This window comes from Borostomias antarcticus, assembly GCF_949987555.1.
Source record: "Borostomias antarcticus genome assembly, chromosome: 18".
In the NCBI taxonomy this organism is placed as follows: domain Eukaryota; kingdom Metazoa; phylum Chordata; class Actinopteri; order Stomiiformes; family Stomiidae; genus Borostomias; species Borostomias antarcticus.
The window spans coordinates 9733002-9754895 of record NC_140251.1 but is presented as its reverse complement, the minus strand read 5'-3'; the positions used below and the strand labels follow the sequence as shown (position 1 = coordinate 9754895).

Genomic DNA, 21894 nt, shown 5'->3' with positions numbered 1-21894 from the left:
CAAACTGTCGCCAACTCGTCCAAAACATTTCTAGAGACTGGGTCCAACACCGGATCGGAGAAATGCACTGAACAGCCTGGCTCCTGCTTTCGTGAGAATTGATCACTTTGCGCTGCTTATTCCTCATCCAGTGATGGATGGGTGAATGGAAAACGTCCAACTGAATGTTCATTGTTCTGATAATTGTAGGCTATAGCAACATAAGAGTGGCAGCTTTGACAGCAACCCAAATGAGCTAATCCCATAGCTGTACCATTGCTAGCTACTAGCCATGAGCGAACTGTTGGATACTGCTGCTTTGCAACGTATTCCATTGTCCAGTTGTCAAATCTATTTGCCAACAAACTGTTTGAGAGCCAGCACACCTGTGTCCCCTAATCAAAAACATTTTTCATATATCACCTAACCTCTCCAGCACCTCACCAATATCAATTATTTTCTCTTTAGAGAAGAGTACAATCCATTACAACTATTGCTTACAATGTTTTATTGTTGTTTTGTAATATTTTATCATGAATATGATAAATAAATTCTGCATGTAGTTTAAGTGTTATTCAGTTTATCATATGCTAAAATTGACTGTAAATCCACATATTAAAGCTGATATTTCAAATAATAACTGAGGGAAAGTGCGCCCATGGGCGGTTCGCCTCTCTTCCTCCTGTCCTCAGTTTTTTGAGTCACCAGCCACCACTGGTATAATTGGGGGCCAAGCAGCGCAGCTGCTGCAGCACCCTTTGTGTTTGCACGTTTTTTTCTTTCTTTCTTTTCAAAAGTTGTGAAAATTGGCACTCATTCGGGACAGTGCCCTGACCCTCCTCACCAAGTCTCATGTCCACACCTTGCCCTCTCTAGCGCCACCAACGTGTCAAAGTTGGAGGTGCATTTATGCATGCAGCTTTTCTTGAGCAAGTCCAATTTTCAAACTTCAGGTGTCCTTCAATCATGGATGTATTAATATAACTGGATAGGGTCACTCCATTCACTGACTGCTCGAAAAAGTGAAGCCCTATAGGACCGGGCCATCGTTGAAAAAAACACGTGCACATGCAGTCAAAGGTATCAATGACGCGTTCTTGTAGTCCACGAACAGATGTGAAATGCAAACATGCGTTCATGGCTCTCCCTGCTCTGAGTTAGCAATGAAAATAGTCTTGCTTATTAAACTACTTTCGTCAAATATATCCGTTGGAAAACTTTTTTTTTTTTATCCAGGCATCTTAGTTTTAACAGTATAATTGTAACTGAACATTTTTTGTTTGCTAGTAGGTGGCATCTCAATCATTCAATGTTTTTTTTAATTAAGCAGATCAATATTAAAGTCACCACATAAGGAAATCCTTTTGACTATTTGTGGAGAACAGTTTTTGTGCGTGGCTGGCCAGCCGCGCAGCTAGAATAGCAAATGTCCAGTAGTCGTCACTCCCTTTTTCTCTTTGTTGACCTGCAGTTCTGTGTTGCTACCGTAAGAGGCAGTGGTCCCAGAACCTGTTGTATGTTGCTACCACAAGAGCATTTACCATTTTCGGCCACAGGAGGGCAGCAACAGGCTTAGATAGACAGTGGTTCCAGAACCTGCAGTTCTGTGTGCTACCACAAGAGCATTTACCGTTTTTGGCCACAGGAGGGCAGCAACAGACTGTTCCTTGTTCAGTGGGCAGCAACCATGGATGTATTAATAGAACTGGATACAGCCACTCCATTCACTGACCGCTATCAACAATGAAGCCCTATTGAACCGCGCCATCTTGGCAAATTTGTAGTCATTTGACCATTTCCGGTGACTTTTGTACTTGCGCAGTTGAGCTTTTCGGTCCTACGCGCGTCCACGTCCACGGTCAACGTTGGCGTTGACCGCTTCTAGCTATCGAATGGCCGACTGGTGTAAAATGGATAGCCTAACGTTGGAGAGATACATGTAGTCTATGGTTATGTTAATAAAGCTAACAATGATGTTGTAACATGCATGCAGCACTGCCGATCTGAACGATTGATTCTTTATTACCATGGATCGGTATTGGGATTGATCAAGGGCGAATGTGAAATAGCAGCCACGAACTCAGCGGGTTATCCGAGATGCGGTAGCAGCGGCCAAAGCTCCTGCTGGCGGGGAGTGAAGCTCTTCAACTCGCCGGTCACTGGCTCCCTGGAGGAATTTAGCCTGGCTGCAATAACGTTATCGCGAACGGAATGAATACCATCTACTAGCAAACAAAACATGTTCAGTTATATTTAACCTGTTAAAACTAAGATGCCTGAATGAACAAATAATTTATCCAATGGATATATTTTACAAAAACAGGTTAATATGCAAGCCGGTTTTCATTGCTAAATCAAAGCGGGGAGAGCCGGGAACGTGCGTGGACGCGCGTCGGACAGAAAAGCTCAACTGCGCAAGTACAAAAGTCACCGGAAATAGCAAAATGACTACAAATCTAGCCAAGATGGCGCGGTTCAATAGGCCTTCACTTTAGATTTCGAATCCTGGGGGCTTGGCAGCAACAGGCTTAGATAGACTGTTCCTTGTTCAGTTTCAGCAATTCAATGAGTATTTGAGTTAGGCTGCGCTCACACGCTTGCGTTTGATGCGTGTCCGTCAACATATGGCGGAACAACCAATCACATTGTCCGAAACTGTGCATGTATTGTAAATCTAGGCTTGTATATTAAAACAAATCATAATGGGTGTATACAACATGTTGCCCATTGGGGTCATGCGGAAAGGGACACCTTCCCTATTCATCTTACAACAAAACAATCAATATGTATTGGTTTGAATATTCCATATTTACACATAGAAATCCTCCATATAATCATGAACATTTTGAATTATTTTGAGTAACAAAATAATTCACACACACACACACACACACACACAAAGAGGTGAGCAGACAGTCTTCTGTTATAGGGCATTGTATTCCACACACTTAGATGGGTCAGTGGAGAAGTGTTTCTGGCAGATGGTCATCAACCTCTTTAGTCCCTGGAGAGTGGAGGCAGATATGACAGATGTTAGAATATGATGTTAATTAAATAGGGCCAACATATCTATAAAAAAAAAACTGGTTCTTCTGCTGTGAAACTAATATGTTTAATTATATAAAGGAGACAGCTCAGATTAACATAGTTGGGTCATTGTTGAGTGTTGTCTTGCTATATGTTGTGGACAAGAAAGGAAAAGTTCAACTGATACACCGCAATCCACCTTTTTAAAAATGCATCAGAATCACAGCATGTTGTGAGGGCTAACCATTTGTAGACTGCAGCTTGAGTCTTGAGGTTAACCCAGGTGTCAGAGGTCAGAATCTCACCTGGATGTACTTTCTCTGTGTCTCGTCATTGAGGACGTGGGCCACGTGTTTGGAGAAGATCTTCTCTCTGCCTGTTCGAGCGTGGATGCCTACCATAGTGACACCGATGGGCCAGGGGGCGTTCCCGATCGCCATCTGCAGGTATGCATCATTCGCCTGGAGCACACAATCACAGGGTTGGGTCATAAAGACATCTACACACTAGAGAAAACTATTATCTGCTACTCTTACACTTTGGCTCTAACTCTTAAGTTACTTGTTTAGAAAGGAGATGCACTGTAATGTATTAGAGACATAGCTAAAAAGTGAAATACCTTCACATATTCTCTCTCCAGCATGAACTTGATTATGTCTGTTATTGATTCTTTGATGTCTGCTGGCAAGCTCTGAAAGAGATAATGGCAAAACAACACTTCAAAAACGATCAAATAAAAGACTATCAGCAAAGCAACTCAAGTTCCCATAAGGCTATGATCACTTACCTTCTTACGTAGCTTCCTAAAGAGAGGTTTGAGGTAGGACTCTGTCTGTTTCTGGGTGGCGCTGGCCAGCTTGCCCTGAACACTGCGCTTCACATGGTCCTCTCGCCGGTTCAAGTTCCTCGCCCAGACACCTAGCAGGAACTACAACCACACATCATCATTTTTCTATGAAATGTGTGTATGTTTGCAATAATATAGACCAGAGAAATCATCTGGGAACTCTCATGCCGTGAGTATGGTTACCCTTTTTGGGTGAACACCTTTGAATCTGAGTGGAGGCAAGTTGAAATGGGCGGGAAGTCCAATTGGTCCCACCCTGGTCCTGCCTCATTTTCACTCAAAAAGGGGCGTGTCCACATGCATGTACTTCCTATTTACTACAATTTGATGTCATGGTGCTCTGGTCTATAGACAGTGAATCTGATTGGTAGCCATGTGACTCATATAGGCAGATATGATAGATGTATAGGCAGATATGAAGTGAATTAAATAGGGCCACCATATAAATCAAAAACAGGTCATACTGCCTAATAGAGAAGCTGAATTATATAAAGGAGAGACAGCTCAAATAAACATAGCTGGTTCCACAGCTCCCTCTAGAGGCCCGAAGAGTGCAGTAGCCGCATAGGAACTGCACCCATGCAGAAGCAAGTTACCCAAAATTAGGCTAATCATTCAATAGCATGGGGCTCTCAGTCTTACCCTCAGCACTTTGTCAATGACGTCCATGTCTCCATTATCTTCCCCTGTGCCCAGAGATTTGCCCAGAGCCTATAGGAGAACAGCAAATATTTGACCTCAAAGCTAGGTGGATATATACACTACACTGAGCTAAATAATTAAACTTGAAGTGGACTAAGCAGGGGCTACACAATGAGTTTGTTTATCTAATCAGGCAAGCAAACTGGTTAGGGGTGAAAAAGGTGAGAAGGATGCATAAGCAGATAAAAACACAGACCTGTTAGTGGGGTTGGGCTTATGCAGGGATTATATATATATATGCTACTAAATGCTCATTCTTTTAGAATTTTAGGATTACTCTGGTGCTGGTCATAATCCATCAAGTCTTACAACACTGAGCAAAATAGTTCAATAGTTCAAATTCAAAGTATAAATTTAGTTTGGGCCAGATGTGGCTAAGGAGGTAGAGCATATCATCAAATGATCATAGGGTCGGCGGTTCGAATCCCGGCTCCTCCTGTCCACATGTCCAAGTGTCCTTGGGCAAGAACCCCAAATTGCTCCCAATGAGCAGGTTAGCACCTGACATGGTAGATGCCGCCATTGGTGTGTGAATGTGTGTGTGAATGGATCAATGAGAGGCCATTGTAAAGCACTTTGGATAAAAGCACTACATACGTGCAGGCCATTAAGTCCAGTCCATTTACTATATTAAATGCAAATGTGATATGCTCATTTACCAAGAAAGTAAAAAAAAAAGGGCAGCCCCACCAGTTACACAACTTTTTCATGGGCTGAATTAGCTACCATATCTCTACTGTACCTCCAGTTCCTCAATGGTGGTGTTCTCCTCGTGTACTTTCAGGTCATGCTGTGTGTCTACTTCTCCCGCCTCTGTTCCCCCCACGATCTCATTCAGGTACTGCTGGTCAATCTTGTCCATGGCTGCCTTTAGGTCATTCCTCAAGCCCTTAACACAGAACACAGCAGCTCATCAGCATAGTACCTTTGCAAGATGGCTGTTCTTTTGTTAAACTACACCAAAAGACAATCCTTGACACGTTATGACCGTAACAAGTCTTACCTTGTTGACTTCTGGGGCCAGAAACTCAATCTTCCTGAGCCTCTGGAAGGCGTCATAGTCCGACTCTGCAAAAAGTCTCACAGGTTCCCCTCGCTCTCTCAGCCGCCAAATCACCTGTGATACCGCGAGAACGCCAGAGACACCTTGTGACATTCCTTTCTACAGAACACTACACCTGGCGTAAACACCTAACAGTCTAGCTTTGTAGCATCAGATGACGATCGGTTGACTTGCCTCCTGCCGGGAGAGCGTCATTGGCAGTTTCTCCTCTGTAAGCTCCATCTCTAGCGCAGGATTGGACGAAGTAGATGGCTCTGCCTTCTCCTCTTTCTTCTCCATCTTGGAAGAACGTTGAGGAAAGAGAGATGTGGGTTAGACCTCTGATGGTACTACTGTACAACATACTGCTAACATTACAAGTCACGGTTAGGTTAACAGGTTGCCAGTATCAAAACATATGAAAAGTCATAGATGTAGGCTCAGGATGGGGGCAGCTTCATTCAGGGGTCTCCTCTGTGAGTCAGTGCTGCTGAACATCACTAATCTCCTCAGAGATTAAAACAGAGCTTCACTGAGCAGCTTTTTGCTATTGCAATCACATCAATACTTACCTACTCAGAATCCTAGCAAGCATGTAATAGCTGTGTCTGTGTGTGAGGGGGGGGGGGTGTAATTCATGTGAAAAGCTGAAAAATGGTGTGTACAGTCCCATTTGTAATCAGACACAGCAAAGAAGCAGATTTTCATCTTTCAAATGTGCTGCAAGAACATGCTCTCAGACAGACATGCATCTCTGCACTCTTAGATTGTGCCATTGTCAGAAGCACAATCTAATAGGAGGGAAAACAAAAATATTCTCGTATAAAAGTTACCCAAGACCCAGGTCAGAAAAGGGTTCTGCGTAAAAGCTTGACAGGCAAGGCATACGGCTTCTGCCTCTAAAGCTGGAACTGAAGAGCAGTCCTCACACATGAGCAAAGCTCATGCAGGTACAACCAGCCAACAAAGGCAAACTGAAGGTTGGTGCTCCTGTGGTCGATGTCACAGATGCATGTGCAACAGAAGTAGCACAGCTCAAAATAAAACAAGCAAATGAATCTCACTCTTGACTCATGCTCAAGTCCACACTGCGGCTGTGTCCCAATTCTGTAAAATATGTTTAACCATTCCTTGTCCCCTCTCCTTAATGACAGCTGGTGGCTGAAAGAGCCCAGTCTGCAAACAGCTCCGGACATGTCCCACTTTTGATGTTGGGAGATCAAAGGAACTTACAATGTGATGGAAGGTTATGTAGCCTGGAGCTACCATATTGCTAACATCAACCTAGTCAATTCCAAGCTGTATAGAATTTGGTGCTGCAAGACTGGGGCTATTTTTAGACAATTAATTCCTGACATGTTTAGGCTAACTAATTATATTAGAGGGCACTCGTGCTGAGGAAGGGGGCTCCTCAAGTCTTTTGGAACACAGCCTTTGGTTGTATTCTCAACATGCATCCTGTCTGCTACCTCCACTGGTTCATCCCATACCTGTCTGTCAGGCGTGTCTTTCTGAACCTACAGGGAAGCATTGGCAGGTTGGGGAGAGACAGCATTCAACAGAGGCTACAGATCAGCACTGACAGAAACTGTTCAACGCCTACCCAAGCCTAATCCATCCACTAAAGCCAGAAATGCATTATTTTGTAGCTAGCTTACATACTGCATTAGACATTAGGCAGAAGAGTAGACACATAGGACTGGAAATGAGTGGACCATCTCTGAAGGTTAACGTTAGGCTATGTGGAGAGGAAGGGGAAAGAAACGTCACGGGAGGGGATTGAGTCAGAATACTCTAGTCTTTGTAGTAATTGTTGAGAAAGAACATGCGCATATAGGCAGTGTAGTATTATCTTTGATTATTACATTGTTACCTTGTATCCACATCGTTTGTAATATTCTTCTTCCTCTTTACGCGCAAGATCGGCTCGTTTGAAGTATTTCTTCGAATCCTGAGAATTGATAGTCCACAAAGTTAGTTAGCTACTAAGTTACTAAGTAAAAATGTATTTCAACGAGTTGTGGTATCGCTAGCTAATTAAAAAAAAAAGAGCATTTCGAGCCTGGTTATTATGCGAGCTAGCTAACTTAGCTGGCTAGTTAGGCTGGCTAGGCTAACATGTTACACAACTAGCTAATACGTTAGTCGGCGAACACTGAATCAACTGAACTAGCTTTTACTCACATCGACAAGATCTTTCTCTTCAATTAGTTTTCTCTTCCTTGCGATCTCCGCTTTCAGAATATCCATATCTGTAGATAAAAGCAGTCACGGTTGTTTCGTGGTCAGTTGTTGACTAAAAGGAAAACGTATTCTTCTTCAGTGGTTCCACGTCTTCTTCTTCTTCCTTGGGTTTATGGCGGATCGCAAACAGCTTAAATGTGCATACCGCCACCTACTGTACAAGAGTGTGCATCATCATGTCATCATCCTAGTGCTTACAGACTACAGTCTACCCCACAACCGTGTGTCACCCAAGAAAGTAAAAAGAGCCTTCCTGCAGATCCCTCCCCCCTCCCCCTCCGTGCCCAATAAACCCTTCAAATTCCATTCCCGTCCTGCTTCTCTGACCTTATCCCGGAGTCTCTCTCTCTCTTCTTCATAGTTCGGACAGTGCAATAGAACATGTTCAGTGTTTTCTGTAGCTCCACAGTGCCAACATGCATCACTCCCCCTTTTCCCCAGTACAAACAAGGTGCCGTTCAGTCCTGTGTGATCGAACCTATCCATGACGATTTCCTCCCTCCTATTCTGTGCAGTGTAGTTCTTCATCATAACTGACTTCTGCACCCTGTGATACCCCCTCCCCTTCTGGTCTTCATCCCACCTCTTCTGCCAGAACTCAAATCCCTTCCTTCTAATCACCGCTTTCCCTTCTCCCTTCCCGAGCGGAACAGGCACTGAGATGACCTTAGTCAGCGCACCTTTCGCCAGTTTGTCTGCAGTCTCATTCCCTGTCACCCCCCCATGTGCCGGAACCCAACAAAACTGCACGTCTATCCCACCCCTGTGAAGCCTAAACAAACTGTGATACAATTCAATAAGTACTGTAGATCCTCTCTGATGGTCTGGGTGGACTGTTTACTGTCCAGTACCGATTTGGAGTCCGTGCACACCACCACCCTATCAGGTCTGACCTCCTCCACCCACTGCAACCCAAGGATGACCGCCACCATTTCAGCCGTGTACACAGATAACATATCAGACAGCCGCTTGGAGAGACCCACTTCGAACCCCGGGATATACACCCCAACTCCCACTCTATCCAGTTCATCCTTCGACCCGTCAGTGTAGATCTCCACACACCCGTGGTAACTCGCACGCAGATACATGCCCGTGTTCATACCCACTTCACCTGGCTGCCATCCATGTTTTCTCTCCAGAACGTGCCTGTCCACGGTCACTTCAGGGAAGAGCCAAGGGGGCACCCAACTAACTGGGGCGGATCTAGTGAACTCTAACCCCTCCAGCCCATAGTCCCTCACTGTGGCTTCAATAGTCCACCCAAACCCAGTCCCCTGGAACCCATTGAATTCCCAACAATCCCGCACCGTGAGCTTAGCAAGGTGGTCATCCCCACACCCTTGCAGCCTAACCCAATATGCCAGCGCCAGTTTCTCCCGCCTGAGCTCTAGTGGCATTTATCCACCTTCAATGAGCACTGCATCATTGAGGGTAGATCTAATAGCTCCTAAACAGATCCGCAGAGCCCTGAATTGCAAACCGATCCACTTTAAGCAACGTAGACTTAGCTGCCGCTGCATACACCACACCCCCATAGTCCAGAGCTGACCTCATCAGTGCCCTATAGATGTCCAGCATTGATTGCGTTCCTGCCCCCCAGTCACACCCAGCCACAGCACGCAGCAGATTGATAACCTTCTTGCATTTGGTTTCCAAGTGGCGAATGTGTACTGTCCAAGTAAACCTGCTGTCGAGCCACAGGCCCAGGTATTTAAACTCCGTAACCAACTCCAGTGGACGACCATAGAGCATGAGCCCCCCAGCCTCGAGCTTGCGCTTATTAGTGAAAACCATGTAGCAGGACTTGCTCGCTGACAGTTTGAATCCCCACTCATAAGACCACCTTTCCACCTTCTCTATTGCCTGCCTCAGCTTCCAGAACATGTACGGCACATTCCTTCATCTCATCCAAATGGCCCCATCGTCTGCATAAAGGGGCGACTTGATGCGTCCCTCAAGGTTCGCAAACATATCATTAATCATCACATTAAACAACACCGGGCTGATCACACTCCCTTGAGGGATACCATTCACTATGCTGAACAGCTCTGAAACGTCTGCACCCACCTTGACTGTAATGCTGTGTTCACACCGGGCGCGGCGAGAAAATTCGCGCCGCCCAGTTCGCCCAATCTCACCGCGGGATCAATGGGACGCCGTGCGAATCCGCCGCAGAAAAAAAAAATAAAACTTTAAAAAAATTTAACTTTTGCGAATGTCGCTGCGCGGCGAATCCTGGCCGCCGCGCCGCCGAGTTCGGCGATTTGCGCCACCCAGTTTGCGCAAATTATATTGACTTTCTATGTAAACATGTAGACATTCGCAAAAGTTAAATTTTTTGAACTTTCTGCGGCGGATTCGCACAGCGACCCATTGATCCCGCGGCGAACTGGGCGGCGCAAATTTTCTCACCGTGCCCGGTGTGAACACAGCATAAGTGTCCTACCTGTTAAAAAGTCCATAACCCAATTGTACAACCTCCCCACAATACCCAAACGGCTCAACTTGATAAGTAGCCCATCCCTCCACAAAGAGTCATATGCCTTTTCAATGTAAAAAAAAACAATCACCATCCCCTCCTTCATTTTCATTGACTTTTCAACATCAGAGCAGACTCCAGCCAGAGCATCCAGCGTGGAACGCCCTTTCCGAAATCCACTCTGACATTGACTCAGTAGCCCTCTCCATTCCAGCACATAACACAGCCTGCGAACTATCATCTTCTCCATCCATTTGTACAAATGAGAAGTCAATGCTATAGGCCTATAGCCATCAGGCACAGTAGGGTCCTTCCCAGGCTTATGAAATGGCAAAATCACTGCACTCTTCCACCCACATGGCAAGATGCCCTCACTCCAGATTCTATTAAAAAGTCTCAGCACTAGCTGTAAAGATGCCACTGGTAGCTGTCAGAACATGGCATAACATAACTGGTCCTGCCCTGGGGCTGAATACCCGGTACCCTGCAAAGCTATTTTGAGCTCTGTCATCGTAAAGTCCACATCTAAAGTCGACCCACCCTCACCTACGCGAGGCATTGTTGTGGTTTTCAAATACGGGGTCTTTAGCCTCTGTAATATGATCTTTACACGCCTTTCCCCACTTGCTCCAGCACGCATGCGCACAGGCCAGCGCGCAGACTGGCTATTCTCCGGCTCACATTCTCTACGCTACGATCGGATAGTTGCTGACGAATGACGACGACAATATTCTAGGCACCAACAACGATCGTAGCGCAGAGAATGTGAGCCGGAGAATAGCCAGTCTGCGCGCTGGCCTGTGCGCATGCGTGCTGGAGCAAGTGGGGAAAGGCGTGTAAAGAACATATTACAGAGGCTAAAGACCCCGTATTTGAAAACCACAACAATGCCTCGCGTTGAGGAATCTCAACTGTCGATTCATCCAATCTGATTGATGAAAACAACCGTTTAGCGGCCGAAAATAGATTTTGAGAAACTGCATTCTCGGTGCCCCAATTACCGTCATTACATGGATATACTGGCTCGCGCTGGATTTTAAATTTCTTCTACATGCCTCCGAACTACACAAAAGTGATCTCGGTGAGTCAAACTTCTTATAATATGTCGTAAATAAGGTCCAGGTTGTCAAAAACGAGCATTGCCCTTTAACATGTAACAACGTGAAGTCCACTTCCATTGGTTCCAGAACCCACACAGGGGTCGCTGGCCACACCACCGTCGGGCTGAACTCCAGCCCATACACCCCCAGGTCCCTCGCTGCTGCTTCTCCCGTCCAGCCAAAACTAGCCTTACCAGTGCCCCCCTTTCCCAGCAGGCCTGTAACAACGATTTGGTGGGATGCTTGTCTCCATGCCCCCTCAGATTCACCCAGTAGTTGACTTCAGCGGCATCTCGCCTGCCTTGACTTGTATGGCACACACAGGAGACGTCCTTGCTGCCCCTATACACAATCTGAGAGCCCGGGCCTGGATCACATCCAACCTCCCTAACACCGTTCTTGCTGCAGAGCCATATACCACACTCCAATAATCCAGCCGTGACCTAATCAGAGCCACATATACATATTTCAAGGAGGCCACATCAGCTCTCCAATACAAACCTACAAGGCACCTCATCACATTCAAAACTTTCTTGCACTTATCTACCAAAAGAGTAACGTGGCTCCTCTCCATGTCAGTCCCAAATCAAACTGAACCCCCAAGAATCTAATAGAGTCAACCCTCTCCAGAGCACGCCGATAGAGCTTAACAACCGCATCTCCCCCAATCCTCTTTCGTGTAAAGAACATTACATTACATTACATTACAGTCATTTAGCAGACGCTTTTATCCGAAGTGGCTAACAATAATTGCATTTAACGTAGGAAAAGCCAATGTACTACTACTTGCCAGAACTCACAAGTGCATCTTCTTTCTAAAACAAGTGACTAAGAGCATAATCTAGTGCTGAAGGCAAAGTGCAAGAACAGCAATCTAAAGTACAGTGCAATACAATACAATACAATAAGTGCTTAGGAGGGAGGATTGTTGTAGTACTTCTTGAAGAGATGAGTTTTGAGCCTGCGACGAAAGATGGGCAGCGACTCTGCTGTCCTGACATCAGTGGGCAGTTCATTCCACCACTGCGGGGCCAGGACAGAGAAGAGCCGTGACCGTGTCGATCGACCGCAGGGGCCTCGGAGTGACGAGGCAACCAGTCACCCCGAGGTAGCAGAGCGTAGCGGTCGGGAGGGGGTGTAGGGTTTGACCATGGCCTGGAGGTAGGAGGGGGCTGTTCCTTTCATTGCCCTGTAGGTTAGCGCCAGAGTTTTAAACTGGATGCGAGCTGCTACAGGGAGCCAGTGTAGGGAACGGAGGAGGGAAGTTGTGTGGGAGAACTTGGGGTGGTTGAACACCAGGCGAGCAGCAGCTTTCTGGACAAGTTCCAGAGGTTTAATGGCTGATGCTGGGGCCCCAGCAAGGAGGTTGCAGTAGTCCAGGCGGGAGTCCAGAGTTACACCCAGATTCCTCGCAGTCCGAGTCAGGGTCACCACTGTGTCTTCAGTGGTGATGGCCAGGTCCCAGTGCGGGCAGCCCTTCCCCGGAAGGAACAGTAGCTCAGTCTTGTCCAGATTGAGCTTGAGGTGATGTGTCGTCATCCACTCCGAGATGTCAGCCAAGCACCCAGCTATGCGTGTCTCCACATGACATGACTGACAGAAAATTTAAAACCCCATGCCTCCCCCCACATCTCAACTTGATGTACACTGTCCTGCAATCTATGCACTACATGGTTCACATTCCTACCCCGTTTCCACAAAGCCCTATAATCCGCAAACAATGATCTGCCCACATCCATCGCCACACCACCAAAGATATCATTTATCATAATAGTGAACAAAATTGGACTAATCACACTCCCCTGCGGCGTCCCATTTCCTACCACAAACTTATTGGACATGTCCGAGCCTACATTCACCTGAATGGTTCTCCCTTCTAAAAAGTCAATCACCCAATTAAAGACCCTCCCCCCAATCCCCATGGTATGCAACTTTATCAGCAACCCCTCCCCCTTATGTGCATTAAAGTCCCCACACCACACTACATTCCCACCGTTCTGCCCTTCGATTCTTTCAAGCTCATGGAGGACCATCTTCTTACAAGGATAATAATAATTCACAATCACCAGGTTCTTCCTACCCGCCCATACTTCCACCACCACATACTCCTGCTCTTTCCCAACCTCCAGCACCCTATATGGAAGCCCCTGTCTAAGAAACGTGGCACACCCCCAACCACCCCCATCCAACCTATCGCGCCTATCCGCCACATACCCATACAGAAAAAATCCAAGACAGGTTTCAGCCACGATTCCTGGTCACACACAACGTCTGGCTTCACCCTCCGACTAGCTATGAACTGCTTAAAGTCCTGCCCATTGGCCAACAGACTCCTTGCATTCCACTGGAGCACCAAGAACATTACTATGAACCACCTGGTGACTCTTGACTCGCCAGCACTACGAGATCATCCCACACTTCCTCCCATCTCAAACCCACCAGACCCAGATGATGCACAGCTGCCTTAACAATAATTTGAATCCTCAGTCTTAGACTTAACCTCACCAGTAGCATTAATCACCCCCGCTATAAAGGTCACCATCCTCTTCCTCTCAGCCCACAAATTCCGCTTCACCACCTGCTCCACCTCAACTGTCACTTGCCCCTGACTGGGGCCATGCTCCTCAACCCGCTTGTCCTGTCTGGCCTTCTGAACTGCCGCAGCATAAGATACTTTTTCCTTCACCCTAATCTGTTGCACTTCCACCTCCCTCTTCATCACAGCTCAGCCCCAATACGCAACACTATGACTTCCTCCACAGTTACAGCACTTTGGCCCCAACCCCTCCCCACACTCCCCATATTCATGGACCCCACCACACCTAGCACACCGTCGCTGCCCCTTGCACATCTTAGCCACATGCCCAAAACCCTGGCATTTAAAACATCTCATCGGCGTTGGGACAAACTCCCTTACCCTGTACATCACAAAACCAAAGTGCAACTCCCACGGAGGAGCCTCGGCATCAAATACGACCACAACGGTCTCAGTCTCAATTTTCTCTGCACCTCTTTTCAGCTTGTCAGTACTCTTAACCTCAGTATGCCTCAAGTGCTCCACCAGCATTTAGTTCACGTGGTCCCAGAGCTATTGAAAAGAATAGATTAAAAATGGAAGATAAAAATTCATATAAAATAATGTGAGATGAAATTGGAGAAAATGAAAGGTGTATCTCCTGCAGCAATTGTCCCCGAACAATTTGAGTCTATTTTGGTGTTTTTGAATCACGTGGTACCAGAGCTATTGAAAATCAAAGATTTGAAAAAAGTCATATAAAACGGTAATTTGCAGACGGCCCCTAACATTTACGTCCCATTGCGAAGAAGCCGGTCTTGAGGACCGTTGCTGTACCGCTCCCAACCCCGGCTTTCGGTAGGGTAGGCCTAGAGTCGGCGAAACAAGCGTAGAATAGGTCAAGAGTCGGTGAACCACCTCGAATATCCAACTGGAATATCCAAAATCAAACCAACTTCACTTCGCTCAGAAACTGATAATAATCAGTAAGTGTCAATCAGTGGAAATACAATTCAAATGAGAGAGAGAGAGGCAATAGAAAAGGCCATAGACACTTGGTGCAGCACTGGAGGAAGAGTAATGAAAAATAATAATAAAAGCCACAGAAAAGGGTGTGCGCACAGCCAACACATCATTTTATGAAATGTGTGCGTTATTGTTTGTCCTAAAAATATATTTTCAAACGTAGGATACTCCCCCCCTCGTTTGTTTTCTGAAGAAGGTCTAGTACCGAAACGTTACAACAATTAATCTGAATTGAAAGACAATCTTTTTGCTAGTTTTGGAGAATATAAGGCACATACGGGAACTAATGACAGTCTGGGTTAATTCAAGTTAAATCAGGCTATGCCATGTTATTTAATAATAATAATAATAATAAGCTGTTGACTATTTAGCCTATAATAATAACTAACTAGCCTAATAATAGGCTAACTATCCTGTCAAGAACTATCAACAGAGCAATGAATGTCTGTAAACAGCGTGGACTTATTTAGACCTACTGAAATAATAAGTCAAGTTCAATCATGTAGAAATTGATCGTATGCTCAAAAGGCCCACCTGTATCAGTACCTATAGCTTTGGTTGAACAAAATATAGCTCTCCGTGACCAAAAGTCTGGGCAATTTTATTGTACAGATTGAGTTATAGCCTAATTTCCATAAAGGTTATTGCGCATTCAGTGTCTAGTGACTGAAGCTGATCCTTTTGACCCTCAGTCAAGAATATTAGTCGCCATCAGGTGGCGCAAAGGAATAGATGTGACGAATTTGTAAGTAAGTCATTTATTTATTTACATAGCTTAAACGACCAGCTCCGTGAGAACATACAAGATGAACATGGAAATCACCAAACACTCATGAAAAAACAATAGTGAATGTCCCAGCTATTTCATTCAACAGCCTGCAAGAGTGAGTGTAGTTGACTCAAGAATCTGTATGAAGCCGAAATTTAACTGATTATTAGGGCAGACGGCCAGTGATCGTGCGCGCCCTATGCACAGCTTCGCTCTCCGAGGAGACATCCTTAACGACTGACAGATCTTGAAAATGGAGTTTGGGGAAAGGAAACGGAGAAGGAAGTCTCAGAGCTATAAACTGGTCAAGGATCAAGGTATAGTGGAGCGACGGAATTGTGATAATGTGCGCCTGTGTGTGTGTCTGTGTGTTTGGCTGGCGCTGCGCTGTGGCGACAGTAAACAAAAGAGATGGCTACGTCAATACATAGGTATGCACCTTTTATGCGAAATAACTCTCAGCGTCCATATTAAGCTCAAATATTTTCTATATATCCTATTATTTTATAGGCAAGACAGATCTGGGACGGATAGCAGTGTTCGGGACAAGTTATAGGCTACATTAATTAACCACATAGCTCAATATGCTCTAATATCATAATCTAGCAGATTGTGTTATCTTACATTGTTGCTATCAGAGGTAATCATTTTAGTAGGGGAAATTATGAACTAGGCTACTTCATACCACCCACAGGTGGTGGAATGTGAACTGGGTGGGAGGGGGATCATCACAGTCTGCTGCCTGTGATGCTATACAGTAGTTTATATGCTCAGTCATGTGTTAATCTGTTAATAATGCTATATTCAGCCATTTCTAAAATGATTTATCTGTGTTTGTGCGCTCATTATTAGTGTCCCTTTAGGTGTGTAACAACATTTTCTAAATATTTCTTTCCATTTTCAGAATTTGACCCCATGCATTTTGACAACTTAGTCAACAGAGATGTCAATGGAGAGTGCAAGGATGCAGCTGTTCCAGAGGGTATATTTTTTATGATGGAAAAAGCTGGTTGTCATCATGTTGCTTGGTCAATGGTGGCTTGCTGAGTACCTCACTCTCCATACACACACATTCATTCAGGCATGCACTTAGTCACACATAAACACGTGTGCACACACACATGCACACACACGCACACACACAATCTCTTTCTCTCGCTCTCTCTCTTAACCTGTCCCTCTCCTCTCTCTCAGTCTGGTTAGGAGATGAGGGCATGGAGATCAAGAGGCAAATCACAGGTATGATGAGGCTGCTGAGTGACAAGACTGGCCGGATTTATCAACGTGTGGGAGCAGAGGGGGACAGCCTGAAACAGGAGCCCCAGGAAGAGTACCAGAGCTGGGCACAGCCTGCTGCCCTGCCCCTTGTTTCAGAGGACCACCAGCTATGTGTCTGGAGCTCCCCAGAAGAACCAAGTCCCCCTCCTACATCTACTCCCACTCCCAACCTCAACGGGCAGGGCTACTGTCAGTACACCACCCGTTCCAAAACCCTGAGGACACTCAACAACACCAAGGGAACAGTCAAAACGAATGGTAAGATTCAGCATGGTAAGATCCATCATGGCCGACTGAAATGTGAGGGAATAAACAATACATACAGTGGATCTTATTTGCACTCTAATGCGACAGTAGTGTACATGTTGTTTCTGCTACAGTATGTATTTATTGTTGGTGTAATGATATGTTGTATGTTTTCTTGTCGTTGACTCCTGACTGTAAACCAAATTGGCTAAAGACTTACTCTACTGTACTGTACTCAACTCAACTCTACTCTACTCTACTCTACTCGAGAATTGCCCCCATCCCATATTTTGAGCCTCTTGGCCTAGGGAATGAGCTTGAGACAATGTGTTTCACCCGGCAAGTGCATTGCATTATTGTACAGAGCAGACATGATTGATAGAGAGGCCATTAGCTGTGCCAGTTTTGCAAGGCAGCCAGTAGGGAGTCTGGGCAGGTTTAAACAGTCTGCTGTAACTGAGAGGCATGGGTTCAAGGAACAACAGGCCACTCTGCTAGACGGTCTGACCTACTGCGAATTGAGGACACACAAAAAATGGTACAGGAAAACACATATATTGTACACACATACTCATGCACAGTGCACACACATGCACACAATCAAAAGAGTGACCAGATGATAACCACCCATTGTTTCTAATCTGCTCCCCTCCAACTCCATTAGTGAGTTATGTACATGTTATAGCTATAATAAATAATAATACGTTAGACAGATAGAGTAATTCAGGAGAGAAGAAGCTCTTCCTGAGTCTCTCCATGCTTGTGTGTGCGGTTTCTTTTCCCTGACCGTAGAGAAATCAACAGAAGGGGACATAGTGTTACATTACATTACAGTCATTTAGCAGATGCTTTTATCCAAAGCGACTTACAATAATTGCATTGAACATAAATCATCGGTGTACTACTACTTACCAGAACTCACAAATGCATCTCTCTAAACAAGTGAGTAAGAGCATAATCTTGTGATAAAGCCAGAGTGCAAGAGTAGCAAACTATAAATATAATGGTTGCTTAAGAGGGAGGATCGTGGTAGTACTTCTTGAAGAGGTGAGTTTTGAGCCTGTAGCGAAAGATGGGGAGTGACTCTGCTGTCCTGACGTCAGTGGGCAGTTCATTCCAACACTATGGGGCCAGGACAGAGAAGAGCCGTGACCGTGTCGATCGACCACAGGGGCCTCAAGAGTAGTCCAGGCACGAGATGACAAGGGTCTGGCTGAGCAACCTGCGCCGTTTTGTCAGTGTTGGCAAAGTTTCCTAAGCAAGAGTCCTATCCAAGTCTACACCCAAATGTTGACATTTGTTTGGATTGTGTATATGTGTGTGTTTGTGCATATTTGCTTTCAATTCATTTCAAACCTTTATTTATACTCATAAAGCACTGAGGTTTCCCTCATTTACAGTGTTGACGAGTTCACACAGATACACAAATAACAACAGAACAAATACAATATACAATAGTAATAATAATAATAATAAAGCAAATTATTATTAATAATTTGCTTTCTCCGCAGATGTGCCCCCTGCTGAGACAGAAGCTCCTTGCTGTATGTGCAACTGTAAAAGCACCTTGGAGTCCATTCTACAAGAGCTACGTGCCATGAGGAGGCTAATGACACAGACACAGAGAGGTCAGTAGTGCACGCACACACATGGACACCTGCACACAACCCCCCCTTCCCCCACACACACACTAATAGGAATGTTACTCCTTAGGACCCCAGGAGCAACAGCAACAGTCGATACTTGTTCGTCTCCCTCGCTCTGGCCCAACCCAGCGCCACAGACCACGCAAGAAGAGACCAGTACACAAGGTGACGCCCCTGAGCACATCCAGTAAGAGAGCTGCTGCCCCCCCGCCGCCCCCCTCCTCAACTGTCGCTGTGCCCCCGGAATCCGGAGGGAGGGGGGTAAGACAGAGAGAGAAACCCTCACCTACAAACTCATCTGTCACAGCACTGCCGGTTCAGAACAAGACCGCTCCTGTTAACGGTACACAGACCACTCACTACACTCAACCCAGGGTGCTGCTGTCCTCAGAGGTATGGGAACAAGGTGGCAGAACACGATGATTTGTTAATCTTGAGATGGACTGAATCTGAATTCTTGTTCACTCTGTATCTGTGTGTGTGTGTGTGTTTGTGTGCGTGTACTGCTTACTATACACATTTGTCGGTTTCTCTGTCAGTCGGAGGTGCGCCTGGCGGACGAGTATGATGTATTCATTCCGAAGGCCCAGCTGGACTCCATCCTGGTGAACTACACACGCTCAGGAAGCCTGCTCTTCAGGAAGCTGGTAGGCTTCAAACCCTGATAATACTGTCATCCATTTACTCACTGAACAACAAGTTGTGTTATCATGTTAAATGAGAAAATAATAGCAAACGTTATTTCCTATTTCTGAGAATATGGCCAATGCATGTGTTGATTGTATAGTCATAGCGTGAGCTAATCCCAGATGTGGTTGACACCATTTTTATTGACTGACATTTATGGTCTGCCAAAGGTGTGTGCCTTCTTTGACGATACCACTCTGGCTAATTCACTGCCCAATGGCAAGAGGAAGAGAGGGCTCAATGACCACCGCAAAGGCTTGGACCAGAACATAGTGGGTGCCATCAAAGGTAGGGGAGAGACAATTATTATAAATTGTATGCTAACATGCGAGAGAGTGTATGTGTAACTGTTGTTTCCTACCGCATTTAGTGTTTACAGAGAAGTACTGCACTGCTCACAGAATAGAGAAGCTTCCTGGCCCACGAGACTGGGTGCAGATCTTACAGGACCAGATCAAACTGGCCAGGAGACGGCTAAAGAGAGGTAAGGTGTTTGCATGTGGGTGTGTGTGGGTGTTGTCTGCACGCAACTTACTCAAAGCATCTTCATTTTCTGGCTCAGCAGAGGCTGCAGATCCTGATGATATCTTCAATAGACCTTGCACAGGTATGGATGCATCCCTTCCTCCACCCTCAACCCTCTCATCTATTTCTCTCTTTTTAGTTATCCCTCCTTCCCCAAGCTTGTTACAACCTCCTCTCCACTTATTGTCCTACCCAATGTTCTCTCACGTCTCTCACCCCTGCACACACTCTCACATACCCCTCCCCACCCCCAATTTCTTACCCCTGTCTGATTTATTCACCTTGGTTTGAAGGCTCAGTCACCAGCCCATATGTCTTAGTCATGCTATCCCCTTGACATCTGACATTCTCACTCAGCCTCCCAAAATGTCAGCTAATTATCTTCACACCATGCTCACTGTCATGCTTCTCTCTTTCACCTCGTTTCCTCTCTCTCTCTCTCTCTCTCTCTCTCTCCTCCTTCTCTCTCTCTCTCTCCCTCCCTCTCTCCCCCTCCTTCTCCCTCTCTCTCTCTCTCTCTCTCTATGTCTGTATTACATCAACGGCTCTCTGCAAAGGGGCTTGAGAGGTGAATGGTGTCCGGAAGATATACTGTACATGTACTCATCTCATTGCACTGGACTGATTTGACCCTTTATAAAGATGCTCTTTCCAACCTTGGGGGGAAAAAAATCAGAAACCACCAAGTTTTTCTTTTATATTTTATGTTGATGTGGATTTGCAGTAATGTTTGTCTTGTTTCAATAGAAACTATTCAGCAATCTGAAGAGACAGAGAGGTCACTCACAGCAGGTAACACATATAGGCCTATAGACGCTATAACTTTTCATTTGGTTGATCTCCTAAAAATCGATAGTGTTTTTAGACAACATTCTATGCTCTCTCAAAACAGGTTGTAACTACGGAAATCCAGCAAGTTTAATTGAGGTGGGGAAGAATGTGACATATTGAAGCAGCTCTGCCACCAAGGCCTTGCAACGAAGTTGGTGCACAGTACTTAATATATGTCAACACTTTTTTTTTCTTTTGAACCTGTGACTGATCTTGTATTGCGATTGTGGAGAAAAACTAAACGATACAGTGACCAAATGAGTAGATGATATTTGATCAACTTCCATAGACTGCTGTTTCACACTCCTGCGCACTCTTTGGTGTCTCTCTATGACTGTTTATTTGGAATCAGAGATGCAGAACTTCCAAGTAGCCTATTGTACTCTTCACTTTATTATCTTATGTCATGAGCCATCATAACTTATGTTATAAACTGTCTATCTATTTATCAGGTTGAAATTAACATTGTTAAAATCACAGTTGACTTATGTGCATTTGAAATCACACTCTCCGGCTCCAGGTTCATAGGGAGGTGAGTTGAAAGGTTTGGGAGAGTGTATTTACTGTCTTTATTATTAATTTCAAGTTTGATTGCAGATGTTAGCTACAGTGAATAGGTCCCAGCTGTGACCATTTTACACGACAGGTAAAACTAAAAACTAAAAAAAAAGAAGCTAGAACTCGCTGTCTTGTCAGTGCCAGATGTGATATCTCCTGGTCAAAAGTTACTTAGTTTAACATTAAAGGTGTCAATAAGAATGCATCTTCCTCTTCTGTGCTTTCTCCTTAAACCCCACTCCCAGTTCTCCAAAAATGTTATTCTCTCTCTAGGAGTAAAAAAGTAAAGAAAAAAGGATTGTAGCTTTAAATTAACAGTTATTCTGATTTGGTGTAATGTTTTGTGCAGTATTCAGATACCCTAATATCCACTCTTACATTCCAATGCTAGAA

General features: G+C 45.2%; 2 protein-coding genes across 2 annotated transcripts; one reads left to right on the top strand and one right to left on the bottom strand.

The window, feature by feature from the left end:
• Positions 1 to 2476: 2476 nt before the first annotated feature.
• prpf18 (PRP18 pre-mRNA processing factor 18 homolog (yeast)) lies at positions 2477 to 7906 on the bottom strand. The gene is made up of 10 exons (XM_084452582.1): positions 7782 to 7906; positions 7471 to 7548; positions 5793 to 5897; positions 5559 to 5672; positions 5298 to 5444; positions 4496 to 4564; positions 3794 to 3934; positions 3626 to 3697; positions 3312 to 3467; positions 2477 to 2983 (listed from the first exon to the last, which is right to left on the bottom strand). The coding sequence occupies exons 1-10, from the start codon at positions 7845 to 7847 to the stop codon at positions 2903 to 2905; spliced, it is 1029 nt and encodes a 342-aa protein (XP_084308708.1). The 5' UTR covers positions 7848 to 7906; the 3' UTR covers positions 2477 to 2902.
• An 8077-nt stretch (positions 7907 to 15983) lies between these two features.
• On the top strand, positions 15984 to 21139 carry bend7 (BEN domain containing 7; the record flags this gene model as incomplete). The annotated part of the gene is made up of 11 exons (XM_084452635.1): positions 15984 to 16047; positions 16635 to 16712; positions 16925 to 17266; positions 18766 to 18882; positions 18968 to 19293; positions 19440 to 19547; positions 19758 to 19875; positions 19958 to 20071; positions 20150 to 20194; positions 20860 to 20904; positions 21005 to 21139. The coding sequence occupies 11 exons, from the start codon at positions 15984 to 15986 to the stop codon at positions 21061 to 21063; spliced, it is 1416 nt and encodes a 471-aa protein (XP_084308761.1). The 3' UTR covers positions 21064 to 21139.
• Between the last annotated feature and the right edge of the window lie 755 nt (positions 21140 to 21894).